The 14,851-nt window shown below is 43.0% G+C and overlaps 1 protein-coding gene across 5 annotated transcripts in view; it reads left to right on the top strand.

The window, feature by feature from the left end:
• Window positions 1-14,456, top strand: part of LOC138966265 (angiotensin-converting enzyme-like) — a 41,447-nt gene extending 26,991 nt beyond the window's left edge. For 4 of the 5 annotated variants that reach the window (XM_070338416.1, XM_070338414.1, XM_070338418.1 and 1 more), the window contains exons 9-14: window positions 1,478-1,602; window positions 9,863-9,961; window positions 11,104-11,248; window positions 12,055-12,153; window positions 12,330-12,452; window positions 13,809-14,456. In XM_070338416.1, the coding sequence (XP_070194517.1) occupies window positions 1,478-1,602; window positions 9,863-9,961; window positions 11,104-11,248; window positions 12,055-12,153; window positions 12,330-12,452; window positions 13,809-14,085 (868 nt within the window). In that variant the 3' untranslated portion in view covers window positions 14,086-14,456. Of the gene's footprint in view, window positions 1-175; window positions 301-1,477; window positions 1,603-9,862; window positions 9,962-11,103; window positions 11,249-12,054; window positions 12,154-12,329; window positions 12,453-13,808 lie in introns of all 5 variants that reach the window. The other variant, XM_070338415.1, reaches the window with a different exon arrangement.
• The last annotated feature ends 395 nt before the right edge of the window (window positions 14,457-14,851 follow it).

The following is a 14,851-nucleotide window of genomic DNA, read 5'->3' as shown; positions in this document are numbered from 1 at the left end:
ATCAGTATTTTGTGAAAGTATGATCGTTAAAAGTTCTAAAGACGTGGATAAAGTTGTGATGATTACTGATCAAGACGAGGTCCATAGCAGGAAAATGACGGCTATGAAGATGATGTTTATGATAATATTTCCGATGATGATGATGACGATTGTGATGCGCTGGGCGTTGAAACAGCGTGAAACAGTGCACTGAGGTGACCATGGACCACTTTTCCACGGCTCACCACGAGATGGGCCACGTGGAGTACTATCTGCAGTACAAACACCAGCCCGTCGTCTATAGGAGGGGCGCCAACTCAGGTAGAACAAACGAGGGGGAAAACATCATTTCATTTTCCCACGGTTTTGTTCCACAGTGCATCTGCACCCACGGGTGAATGTCTTAGCGCATCTGCACCCAGTCATGTTTCTCAGTGCATCTGTACCCACTATTGTGTACCCCTGTACATCTGCAGCCTCGAGTTCTGTTAGTGTACACTTACATTATGACCGAGTTTCTGTCTGACCCGAAGTGCTATTGTGATCCTTGATTGCACAGTGTTCCATGTAAGCCGTGTTTTCATGAAGGGCTGCAAGTCGTGTCGCAGTCCCAAAGACTGCCCTGACGCCAGGGCCGATGTGCACGAAGCAAAACTGGGTGCCACACAAATGGGTGGTACGCAGCTGCGGGTCGGATTGGTTAAAATTGAGTTTTGTTGTGATATCAACCAATCAGACCCCGCGGCTTGTTCCCACCTACTTTCGCTTCGTGCTGGTCAGTTACTAACAAAAGGAAACAAGAACGTCGGTTTCAAGAGATTGACCTGCGGTCATTGCAGTCATGTGACTTGCAAAACGATTGGCTACTCTTGATAAGGACACGGCTTTAGCGCTTCATCTCAATCGCCTTTTCCTTGACTTACGTAGTGTTTCCTGTAGAGCTAGTTTGCTACGTGGTGAGCTCGAGAAAAAAACTGTTTTCAAATCAAATTGCAATGAATTCCCTCACGTGGCTGTCTGATCACTTTTCGAAACGCTGTGCCGTTTCCCCGCTTGCTAATATGACCTCTTGTAAGCGTTGCCCTACGAGGTGGACGGGGCCTGTGGTTTGGGTGTGTTCTCCTGCCGGATACACTGGTACCTCTGTCAAACGACCTTGAAAATGTAGCCGAAAGTCGGTTGTTACACTGAGGTGTCGTAATATAGATAGCGCCCTTAAGAGTTTTGGTTTGTTAGGTCAATGTCGGTGTCGGTCAATGATCTGGAATGATATGACATTGGCATTTTGCTTGATGCCGCCCGCATCGGCTCACAAGACGTATTCCTATTGTCTCTTCGTATAAACAACACTGCAGGCCGAGAGTTTGCAGGTGAGAATTGTACGGTGCCCCTCCAGTCAGTGACAGCACTGGCAGAGAGTTTGCTGGTGTCAATACCTGGACGTTGCACCTCTGGTCTTTTGGCAGTGTCAACTGAGTGACAAAGCGTTTGCTTGCAGCGTCAAGCAGTGCACTGAAGTGACGATGGAACACTTCTCTACGGCTCACCACGAGATGGGGCACATTGAATACTTCCTGCAGTATAAACACCAGCCTGTGGTTTACAGAGGGGGGGCCAACGCAGGTATGTGACAGTCAGACACGCCTGGCAACAACAAACCGCTGGTTTAGATCTACATCCCTTGCTTCTTATAACATTATTCTTTTCAATACCCAATACAGATTGTTTCCGATTACAATCAGCCCTTAATGCACTCGGGAGTGAAGGATAGATTGTGGTGTATGACTTTTCACAGTTTTGTGGAGGATTTATGGTACAGCTTAGAAAAACGAGCAGTCTATGTCAGGTTTTGGACCGAAACTGACTGCCCGTAGTCGCGTTGGAAATATATATAGTGAAAACCGCTGGGGATCCTTTGGGGTGGTCGTTATGGGCAGGTGGTCGTTGTCAACAGGTGGTCGCCAGGGCAGGTTTAACTGTACAACACTTACGTTTCAATACCGGTCAGTTACAGAAAGCTTACGTTTCCCAGGAAAACGACATTAACAAACAAATGCAGTTTAACTCTTTTTGGATATAGGTCTATGACAACAGTAATGCGAAAACAAAATGATATAGAAAACAAAATGTAATGATATTGGGCACCCGTGAATTTAAGCCAACGAAATACAATTAAAATTAAGCTATCCTTAACCTAGAGTAGGGTTGTTGGGTGGTTTTAAAATAAAACTGCTAGGACTACTGCTGTAGATCGAGCAAAAACAAAGCGACTGGTATAGCTAGCAACTTAGAAGAAAACAATAGCTGAAAAATGTGCCAACAAGTTCTGTGACTGGTGTAAACATCCGGGGTGTTTGCTTCCAGACTAAGCTGAATGAGAATAACCCAAATAGGTCGCACCAATCCCAGACAAAATGCTGGCACAGTAACAAGCTGAATAGGAATAAAAACCAATTCAGAATAAAGGAGTACATCGTTCGCCCGACATAACAACATTTAAGATTGAGGCTTAAAATGTCTTTATTATTAAACGTGTTCTTTCGACCCTGTATCGGAGAGACAAGGGTGTCTTCCGCTGTGTCTTCGTCATAACCCCCTTGACAATTTCAAGGTCACAGTGGGGGCAAGTTTTGGGCAAAAAAGATTTAAATTTGTGTTGTTGCTGATGCTAGATCTTTTAAACTTGACACTCTTCCAGGGTTTGATGACTTCTAGACATAAGTCTGCTTGATTCTGGTCAAATGGCAAGGTCACAATGCTATATGGAATTTCATTTTGGGTCCGTCGGAAGGAATTATCATTTTCTAAAACGTTTAGGGAGCTAGATCAAAAGATATCTTTCTGATCCATATAACTCATGGCGAAAGTGAGTAGTATGAGCATTTGCTTTAATTGTTGTGCTATAATGCTACATTAACGCATGGTCTGTTCTCATGAGTGTTGATGTTATAAACAGCTTTTAGTCAGCGTGACTCGTATAACCTGCAGTAGTGCCACTGTTGTCTATATATTCCACAAAATGCATCGCATGGCCTGGGTCATATTTGCACATGTGTTGCGTTTTATAATTATGATGTATGAGTTCGCAAATGACGCTGATGCGGGCTGGACAAGCGGGTGGGGTGGGTGGGGGGCACATTTGGGGCAGCGATGAGGAACTGCTGCAGTCTTATGTTGAATATATAGACCTATGCATGTCTAAGCCAAAATAATATGCTAATGCCCTGCACCAGGATGAATTTTGTGTCTATTTCTTGTGTTTCGTGTCAGTCGTTATTTCAAATATTTCAAAATCGCCCGAAAGATATATCAAGCATTGTTAAGAGGCAGACGGTTACGTAAATAAACCATTTTGACCATTAAAGATTATGAAATGGTTTCTTGTCATTAATTCTTTTTTGAGATTGATTTGTAGAAACAGAAAGATTCACAATTTTTCTAATGATTATATGTGCCGTTTCGCACATGGAATCAGAGGTTTACATAAATCCCTTTTGGCTGATCCAAAGCATAAACTGAATAGAGTTATACCATGTTCTGAAGATCTAACTGAATCATTGATTGTCAGTACCTATAGTTTCAATGAGTACAATGAACACAGTCACGTCGTTGTTTGTATTGGTATCCGGATTACCAGTCATTGCTTTTCGTGTTCTGTTAACTTGGAAGTTGGAAAAAGTGGAAGAAGTTATTTATTTCTTGATGTATAATTCAGCATCTCTGATAAGCAGACATAAATGGAACAACTTTTGATTCCATATCATGTAGCTTACCGAAACTACAGGATATACGAGATGCGCATGCCGGAAGTCGCCATATCACGTATGTTTCGGTCGGGCCGTCAAGACGCGTTTTTTGAATGCTCACAAGTAAGTCTCGTTATCCGTCAAATCCGCGCTTTTCTTTTAACGATTTGACTTTGTCAAATTCAATCGTTGAATTACAGACCCTGTAAAGACGGTGCATCGTAATATTTTTTGCGTTGCATATTGTTTTCTCAGCGAAAACCGTGACACGACCGACTTGGTGTCGTGCAGATAGCATGGCGGACTCCGCTGATGAAGAAATATTACTACGCGAGGAGACAGGGGAATGCTCTAAATCGAAATTCGAGGCTGTCACAATACCAATCGATGATTGGAATTTCATGAAAGATCAGAATGCTAGAATTCTAAAAAGACTTGATAAACAGGACAAGAAAAGAAAAAGACTCAGCTCCGCATCGGACTCTGACTCTGAGAGTTCAGATTGCGCGACTCTCGCACGCGGGCAAAAAACAGCCAAAACTAAAAGAACCGATCAGCGTTCTTTTTCCAAAGACGAGACGTCTAGTCTTGTGGAAGATGATTTAGAAATGTTAATCTCCTCTCAGTCTCACACAACGAAGCAGGTTGACACAACCGTGCTTGACGATATTGAACAAGAGTTTGAACCTGACACTGATGTTGGGCCTCCCATCTTAGAAAAACTAGCGAAAGTGCTTGGAACAATGGGAAAAGGAAAAATGGACGATGAAAGAATGAACACGAAGTTTGATAAACACAAAAGACCACAAAATTGTGAGACTCTCATAGTTCCTAGGGTCAATCCAGAAATCTGGAGCGTGTTAGATCACAGCACAAAATCTGCAGATCTAAAACTTCAGCGTACGCAAAAGTGTCTGCTGAAAGCAACTTATGCACTGGCTAACACACCAGATAAGTGTGTAAAAAGCGAAATGCAACACATGAAAGATCTCGTGAGAGATATCTCAGATGCAGTAAGTCTAAACCTCAAAACTGTCCATGAAATGTCAATGGAACGCAGATCAAAGATTTTGAACTCGCCGACTGTAAACAAAAAGTATCGTAAATTGACGTCAGACGACATTCCCATTACAGAACACCTGTTTGGTGATGATCTCAAATCTGTCCTCACGGCAATCGACTCGACTGCTAAACTGGGAGCTAATTTTGCACTGTCTACGAAAGGTAGAAAGTTTTTCCCCAAGTTTGATTCCCCAAAAAACGGGGGATGGGTGGACAGGCGTCGTGGGACGCAGGGCCAGCGCCAATGGACACCGAGAGCGGGACGTGGCCGAGGTCAGAGATACCGGACCAGGTGGCCACAGAGGACCACAACACAGGCTTTCCAAGCATAACACCAGAGGTGGGTGAAAAACACAATAATTGTGCACTGTGTTTCGAAGCAGGCAGACTGAAATATTTTGTGAAAGAATGGCAACAACTGACCTCTGACCCCTTTATTATTCAAATGATACAAGGAGTAAAAATTCCTATTTCTAACTCGGCCACATTACCTAGTTCTGTGATACCTAAAAATCAGGTACAGGGAAACTTGTGGAATAAAGTTGATCAAGAAATACGGAAACTTTCTGTCATGAAAGTGATTGTTAAGTCAGAACATGAAGAAGGAGAGATTATCTCTCCTATTTTCTTGGTCCAAAAACCTGACGGTTCATACAGAATGATATTGAATCTAAAAGAATTCAACGAGTCTGTGGAGTATGAACATTTTAAAATGGAAAATTTGTCTTCTGCTACAAGTATGATGAAAGAAGGATGTTATATGGCATCTGTTGATCTTCGTCACGCCTATTACTCAGTACCAGTTCATTCAGATTTCAAAAAATTTCTGAAGTTTCAGTGGAGAGGTCAGTTGTATGTTTACACATGTTTTCCGAATGGATTGGCGAACTGTCCAAGATACTTCACTAAACTTCTGAAGCCTGTGTATGCTTTTTTGAGAGCACAAGGTTTTCTCTCTGCCTCCTTTATTGATGATTGTTACCTGCAAGGCCAGTCAATTGAAGAGTGCAAAAAGAACATTCTGTCAACTGTCAACCTTTTTCAGAAGCTGGGGTTTACAATTCATGATGGAAAATCAGTCCTTGTTCCAACTCAAAAACTGAAGTATCTTGGTTTCATCCTCGACTCAAAGAAAATGACTGTTACATTGTCAGAGGATAAGATAAACAAGATCAAATCAGCTTGTCTTGGTTTAATGCAGAAGAAAGTTTTTTTCTGTACGAGAACTGGCACAGGTGATTGGAAAGCTTGTGGCAGCTTTTCCAGGGGTAAAATGGGGACCACTCCACTATAGACAGCTTGAGAGGTTGAAGACCAAAGCTTTGAAAGTGAATGCTGGCAATTTTGATGCCATTATGAGTATGACAAAGAAAGCAAAGAGAGATCTTGAATGGTGGATTGCCAATGTGACCACAAGCTATTACCCACTCAAAGTGAAACCGCCTTCCCTGGAAATGAAAACTGACGCTTCTACATCTGGTGGATGGGGAGCAGTTTGTGATACAAAATCAACTGGGGGAAGGTGGAATGAGCAAGAAAAAGACATGCACATAAATGCACTTGAACTGTTAGCCATTAAATATGGACTGCGGTGCTTTGAAAAAGACGTCACTGGTAGACATATAAAACTCATGTGTGACAATGTGTGTGCTGTAACCTATGTCAAGAATATGGGTGGTTCTCGCTCAAGAGAGTGTAATGAAATAGCAAAGCAGATTTGGATCTGGTGCAGAAACAGAGATATAGAGTTGACAATAACCTATATTCCTGGAAAACTGAACATTGAGGCTGATAGAAAATCAAGACAATTCAATGACAGAACAGAATGGATGTTAAACCCAAAAATCTTTGAAAAGCTGTTTTTGAAGTTTTCACAGCCTCATATTGATTTGTTTGCATCTAGGCTAAATTGCCAAATCAAACCATTTATTTCTTGGGGCCCAGATCCAGACTCCATTGCTGTGGATGCTTTTACTGTAAACTGGAGCGTGTGGGATAATGTTTATGCATTTCCCCCTTTCAGTTTGATCCAGAAAACTCTCTGCAAACTGGAAGCAGACCAAGCCGAGGGTATGTTCATCATTCCCCACTGGCCAACAGCAGTGTGGTTTCCCCAAATGCTGAATCTTCTGATACAGCAGCCTGTTCGCTTACCTCAGGGAAAGACAACTCTGCAACTGCCGCACTCAGAGGCAGCCCATCCTCTTCATCACAAACTGCAACTACTCGCAGTTCAATTATCAGGCAAGCCGTCCAAGCACAAGGATTTCATGGCAGAACATGTGACATTGTGTGTGCATCGTGGAGAGAGTCAACGAAAAGACAATATGCATCATATCTTGCGCGCTGGCAATTGTTTTGTTCTACAAGAAACAGTAATCCCTTTCATCCAACTGTAGGATTGGTACTGACTTTCCTCACTGAACTTTTTGAAGAGGGGCTTGGCTACAGTGCCATCAATACTGCACGTAGTGCAATTTCTACTGTCATGCATTATGACCAAGAAAGGTCGATAGGTACGCACCCAAAGGTGACAAGGTTCATGAAGGGTGTATTTGAAATGAGAACACCTTTACCAAGATACAAGGCAACATGGGATGTGTCAGTGTTATTAGAACATTTCAAAAGGAAAGAACACAATTCAAAATTGTCTTTGAAAGAGTTGACAAAGAAACTTTGTGCTCTGCTTTTGATAACAACTGCGCAGAGGGTCCAAACCATTCATTTTGTTAAGCTTAGCTGTCTTCAGTTTCATGAGACAGGATGCACTATTCAGGTGGTTGACAAGTTAAAGCATACAAGACCTGGACATCACCAACAAGCCCTCGAATTACACAAATACACAGATCTAAAATTGTGTGTTGTAAACTGTTTACTTGAATATATCAAGCGTACAACAGAGTTGAGGAAAAACAATGACCAACTGTTGCTTTGTTACGTACGGCCGTTTGGGCCTGCAAGTAAAGACACTGTTTCAAGGTGGTTGAAAGATGTCCTCGCTGACGCTGATATTTGTAAATTCACGTCACACAGTTTCAGGGGAGCGTCAGCATCTGCTATGTTGAATAGTGGTTTTTCTATTGATGACATTTTAAAGTCGGCTGGATGGTCAAATGCGAAAACTTTCTTCAAATTTTATAAGCGACCTGTAGAAAATGAGCAGCAAACTAGGCGAGGAGAAAAGAATTCTCTTTTGAATTATTTCGCTTACAAGAAAAACTGAACTCATTGGTTGTGTTAACTCAGTGAAGCTGAAATCCAAACGATGGTAGATTACCTTTGGATGTTTGTGGTTTGAAATGCAAGTGAAATGCTATGCATAGATCATGTTTGGTAATGGTATGGATATACCAGTTGCCAATATTAATCATGTTTGGTTGTGACTAGATCTAGTAAGTCATTGAGAGAAGGAAAACAAGATGTTTTTCAAAACTTTTTCAGGGATGTTCCTTGGATTTTGTCCTTATAGGACAAATGTCCTAGCCTTGCTGAAAGTATAGGACATTTGTCCTGAACTGTAAAAAAACCAATCGGTCATTTCACGTGGAAAGAAATAAGCCGTCCACATCCTCCTTTGGTACACACACACTGTGACACACACCAGAGAGAGAAATATATTGTAATTGTATTCCAAACTTGCCTTCTTCTAGTTCTTGTGTGTGTCTGTGTGTGTGTGTGTGTGTGTGTGTGTGTGTGTGTGTGTGTGTGTGTGTATGTGTGTGTGTGTGTGTGTCGGTTTGGTGAAATGCACACTGTGCAAAACATCAGTTTTCTCTCGCCATCGAAATTTAGCCATGGATAAAGTTTAAGCCATGAAGGCACAAACGTCCGTGGTGGTGTCGTCGCCGTTTTCGAACTCACAGTCACAGTGGGTCCGGTCACAGTCACACTTGACGGCTGATCATGATCTGACTGTCGAAATCACAGCTTGGGTTGGTCCTTGTCCGGTTTCAATTTCTTCGCAGGCGGCATGATCGCATTCGCAGTTTCTAGAATCTATACAACCGGAAGTTGAACTTTCGGAAATTCTTAAACTGCGCGGTCTTCAAACGGCGAAGTTACTAAACCAAACAACAGAAGACGTTGCCGATTCGGAGATTAGGAGACGTATCATCTGATGCCTGATCTAAATAAACGGATCAATGTTGCCATGTCCGACGTGGCAATAAAACGATCGGTCAGTGTCCGTCTCTGACATAAACTTATCGGACATTTGTCCGCCAAAGACACAAGGTTCCGGTCATTAGACCAAGGTATCCGGCCCAGGGCCGAGGGCCGACCCCTGGGAACATCACTGCTTTTTATTTGGTTGAATTGTTTCCAAGTATTCTAGTGATTTAATCAAGTGGTATCTTGAAAAACTAAATGTTCTGTCACATTTGTTTGAAAAATTATTTTGTCTGAATCAGACATATTTGTTATGTTGCCGGTGAGCTCTTGAAGAACATGTTTAAAGAAAATAAACATTAACTCACGCAGGGCGACAACTCATATGATGTGTTAACAATTGTATGTGTGAACAATCAATGCTATTTTGTGAAACCAACTTTGAAATCTCGTATATCCTGTAGTTTCGGTAAGCTACATGATATGGAATTACAAACATAAACGAGAACTTACCCAGTAAGTCGAAGTTTGTGTAGAATTCCATGAGTGTAGTTTATAGAAACGGAGGGATATATGCCCTCCCGTACAGCTATTATGCCCTTCCCAATTAACTGGTTTGCAGATAATGCAAAATAGTGTCAGCAGTATAGATCTGCTAAGGGAGACAATTACTTTTCAAGAAAAAACATTTAATTGTTTTGGTTACACAAAATGTATTAGATCAATCAAGGGTCGTTCCTTAATTGATCTGAGCGTTAAAGTATGGCGACTTCCGGCATGCGCATCTCATATATCCCTCCGTTTCTATAAACTACACTCATGGAATTCTACACAAACTTCGACTTACTGGGTAAGTTCTCGTTTATGTTTGTAATTAATTCATAATACATTATAATTACTTCAGTTTAAAATACATTATAATTACTTCAGTTTAAAAAGATTGTCTGAGTTTTGCGTGTGTTTCACAGGGTTTCACGAGGCGGTCGGTGATGTCATCTCTCTCTCTGTGGAGACACCTAAACATCTTCACGATATCGGTCTGCTCCCCACACTGGTTGAGAACAATGGTACGTCCATGCCTGTCTATCAGTCCGTCCGTCCGTCTGTCTGTCTGTCTGTCCGTCTGTCTGTCTTTCCGTCCGTCTGTGCTTTGTACAACAGAAACTCTTCGCAAAGGTCCGTGCAAAGCTCTCGTCATCCCTGATTCCTGCGGCCATCAATAAGCTTTCTACCGTTGTCTCAGTTGTTTAGAGTAACCTACAGAGTGACCCCCAGTAAGTGCTACCCATTTAATTGCTATTAACTCCCACGTGTTCAGCGAACTACTTCATGATTGGTGTACATTAACGGCAAATAAGTGATGATACGTTCTCAAAGTTTCAAGTTTGGAAGTCAAATGGTTGGACCTAAATTGTTCTTTTGAAAATAAATGTCAAATTCGGTGATCGACTCAAGAGTACGAGATCTGACCTTGAGCAGTAGCGTCGTTCACCCGACTTGAAAACCCTCCTGACTGCCTGTTTCAACTCACAGATTGTCTGAGGTTGGTTTTTGTATTCATACCCCTTCAGATACTCCCGAAAGTAAAAAGGGTAGTAACTTGAAGGCACACTCCTCCACGAGAAGGATAGTGCTGTTCCTAGGGTGGCCAACAGATAGCTTCACCATCTCAGATCTGGCCAGTCTTTTACATGGGACCAGTATCTCCACTTTGACACATACCAAAAATAAACAGCCTGGGTGCTCTCTATGTACAGTGGAAATGTTTAATGATTTAATATCAGGAAAGCAAATAAGTGGCTTTTTAAGAAATGAATCAAGCCGCTTTACAACACAAGTAGCCAGTGCGTTGATATGTGGAATGTATCCAAGCGGAAGGATGGTCCCATCCCTCGTAAAGGCCTGGCCACGAGAAGGATAGTGCTGTTCCTAGGGTGGCCCAACAGATAGCTTCATTTCATTCCCGTCTTACGGCAACACATATTTACCGGTACAGTAGAACACCTCTTTCAAGACTCCCCAATGTACGGCTACCCCCATTTTAAGACATTTATTTTTATATTTTCTGTTCAAAACCTGTGTAAATGTACCCCCATTTTAAGACTCCCTCCTTCTTTAAGACCCGATTTTCTCAGATTTCTTTGAGGTCTTAAAAGGGGTGGATTCCACTGTAACAATTGCACGTGTTATGTTACTATGTGCACTACAGAGGCGGACACGAACTTCCTGATGGCCATGGCGCTGCAGAAGATCGCCTTCCTGCCCTTTGGCTACCTCATCGACCAGTGGCGCTGGAGTGTCTTCAGGGGCCAGACCCACCCCAGCGACTACAACAAGGCCTGGTGGAAACTCAGGTCAGTTTGCGCTACAGCCATGCAAGGCGTCTGGTGCCTTTAAAGGGATACTATTGATCTGACCGTTGGTGTGGGGTTTTTTTTTGGGGGGGGGGGGGGGGGGAGAGCCGATTTTGACGAACCTGAAGAATCAATTTTACCTCAGTCCAGACGCACACGGTACGATTTGCTCAAAAACGCACCACGAGTATGGTTATTTATTAAATCAAAGTGAGCGAGTGACAGGCTACAATTAAGGCGCTGCTTCTCTCCTGTGTTGGAAAACAAAGTCGCCGAGAAGCGGCAAGATCTATCTAGCGGCCTAGACAGCAGCATCACGTTCACAAACAAGGTAAGTCAGTCAGTCGAAGCAACCCAACTTCACAAAGAGGGCTATTTTGTTGCCTATTTAAAAACGACATTGGATTAAACTTTCAAATCACTCGCTTTTGAAAAGTGAAGGCGGTCTTCTTGCGGGGTAGTTCATGTCGAATTCTAACCTAGAATCATATGGTATAGCTTCGGAAGCGATCTGAAGGCCGTTTCCCCCAGGTTTAATCCCTTTAACCCTGCCGCTGCATCCTCAATCCTTATATGCTATTTTAAATACTTCACCGGTCAGGCGAACACAGCGTTTGTTTTTCCGTTTGTCTCTGTCCTGCACCCCTCCTGTGTGTGTGTGTTTGTGTGCATGTGTGTGTGTGTTTGGAGCTCTCTGTCTCAAGCAAACCGTGCGTGCGCGCGCACACACAATCCTTCGGGGGGATACCAGGGCAATGACCTTTTCAGACTTACACCTGCATGGGAATGTATGTGTTATCTTTCAGGTGCGAGCTGCAAGGAGTGTCCCCACCTGTCGCACGAACAGAGGATGACTTTGACCCTGGGGCCAAGTTCCACATTCCCAACAACACTCCCTACATCAGGTGAGTAGTACACTCTATGTCAGGCGTGCAGTCATTTACTAATTACTCCTTAAACACCGTGCAAAATGATCCACCAAGGAAGCATCACAATCAAGTTTCCTTTGCATATGTTTTAACTCTCACCTTGGTGTTGTGGCAGGTGATATGTAACAATGTTGACGCTTTGTGTTGTACAGGTATTTTGTCAGCTTCGTGCTGCAGTTTCAGTTCCACAAGGCGCTGTGTGACGCAGCAGGTCACACGGGACCGCTCCACACATGTGACATCTTCAACTCCACAGAAGCCGGCACGAAACTCGGGTGAGCATTTTGTAACCTGCTCTGATTTGTATTTTTTGTCAATGTACAGTTCATAAAGCCTATCTGTAACCCCGAGAGAATCTGTGAGTTTGTAGGGTCTCGTCATGCAAGTCCCTCGCCTAAACCGGGTATGGAGCCACCTCATAAACATCCCCCAAGATAATATTGAGATCGAGGAAGCAAAGCAATTAAAGCACAAACACCTGAACTGAAGCAGTATCAACCAGTTTTCAGCCGATCCTCATTTCCTGCCGAGAAGCTACAGGCTAACAAAATATTTAGACTCCTGGAATGCAAGATTCAATTGACAGAATGTTTTAATCACGCTTTACAAGACTTGTTTATCACTTTTGCGCACTATATTAAGTTTTGTTTGTGTCTATTGTGATGACGTGATATTACTTGTCTTGGCACTCTGACACTGATGTGTACAACTAGTGAATAATGTGCGCATAGGATTGTCCTCGGCAGCTCCACACAACGAAGCATTCATTCCTTTGCTCTTTTAACTGTTCACCATTTCAAGATCAGTTTGTCTTTATCCTAACATATTAAAGCATACATGTACAGTCCAACCTGTCTATAACGACCACCCCAGGGACCAACCAAAACTGGTTGTTATAGACACGTGGCGTAGTGGGAAAGTAATAACATTGTATATATAAATACCCGTTTGACTTGGAATAAAGGCCGTGAAAGGTGAATGCTCGCCTAATAGGCTACTGAGCTTTACTGGCCGATGTGAATGCGTTATATATTGTGTGTAAAAAATGTCTGTTTGTCTGTCTGTCTGTAAAAAATTCCATTTCAAACGGCAGAAAATAATATGTAAGCGCCTAGGGCTATATCTAGATTAGGCGCATAAAAATGATCACAATAATAATAATAATAATATAAAGAAAAAAAATAGCTGGGATTCTTTGCGGTGGTCTGAGTGGGCAGGTTCGACTGTATTACATAATTACACCCCCGGTATAGGGGTGTGTATAGGTTTCGCTCGATGTGTTTGTTTGTTTGTTTGTTTGTTTGTGTTCGCATATAGATCTCAAGAATGAACGGACCGATCGTCACCAAACTTGGTGAACAGGTTCTATACATTCCTGAGACGGTCCTTACAAAAATTGGGACCAGTCAAACACACGGTTAGGGAGTTATTGGTGGATTAAAATTATACAAGGACTTATAGAGGGACATCTTCATGGTCAAAGGGAAATAACCATTCTCACTCAGTCACTGCCACCAACTGAGAAGGTTATTTCCCTTTGACGGGGGTGTTTTTCTTACCTCGTAGGAATTTCTTGTTATATATGAATCTTTGAATTTTTATTTATTCATCATTGTGTACTGCTGTTACAGCGAAATGCTGAGTATGGGATCGTCCAAGGTATGGACAGAACCGTTCCAGGCGCTGACTAATCAGACACGGATGAGCGCACAGCCGCTGATGGACTACTTCCAGCCCCTGATGACCTTCCTGCAGAAGGAGAATGGGCAGGACAAGGGATGGCAGCCGGACTGTCCCAACTTGGACCCCATCAGCTCTGCTGGTCAAGCTTCTCTGCATTATCTACTGACCGCTCTTCTCTTACTTGTGCTCTCTTCTCACGCTCTGACTCTGAACTGGAACTGCTAGGCGCTTTTTTTTTTGGGGGGGGGGGGGGGGGGTTCTCAGGGGTTGCTCCCAAACATGTTAGCTTTGGTCTTTTTGCTAAATCTTTGGGTCTGACCAGCTGCATGTTTTTCAGAGTGGCTGGACATGTTTGTTGTTTCTCATGGGTTGGATTTCTGGCAGCTGGAAGGTAACTTCCGTTTAATGGGGTTGGATTTCTGGCAGCTGGAAGGTAACTTCCGTTTACTGGGGTTGGATTTTTGGCAGCTGGAAGGTAACTTCCGTTTACTGGGGTTGGATTTCTGGCAGCTGGAAGGTCACTTCTGTTTACTGGGGTTGGATTTCTGCCAGCTGGAAGGTCACTTCTGTTTACTGGGGTTGGATTTCTTGTACTGTGCCTTAAAATATTACTTTTGTTTACTTGGGATGGGTTTCAAGTACTGTAGCTAAAAAAAAAAAGCCACTTCCGTTTAATGGGGTTTGTTTTCAAGTAGCTGAAAACGCCACTTCCCTTTCAGGTACTACTTCTCCACCCATTTAAAACAAGAGGCGAAGCCTTCAAGGCTTACGTAAGAAATCGACAAACAGTAACACAAACTCAATCACTCCGTCACACATACACACACACAGTAAGCATAGGTGACACGGTGCAAGAGTGCGAGACACTAGATCTAGATCTGTCTGTCTGTAGCCTACTTACGGGGACACGACTGCCAGATGGCCAGATCGACACTGCGCTTTCGACAGCGCTTCCTCGCGCAGACACTGGAAACACGCTGTGCAGATTAAC

Source organism: Littorina saxatilis, linkage group LG5 (assembly GCF_037325665.1).
Source record: "Littorina saxatilis isolate snail1 linkage group LG5, US_GU_Lsax_2.0, whole genome shotgun sequence".
NCBI classification, from domain to species: Eukaryota; Metazoa; Mollusca; class Gastropoda; order Littorinimorpha; family Littorinidae; genus Littorina; species Littorina saxatilis.
The sequence above is the reverse complement of the archived record's forward strand: the minus strand, read 5'-3'. Positions and strand labels throughout refer to the sequence as shown.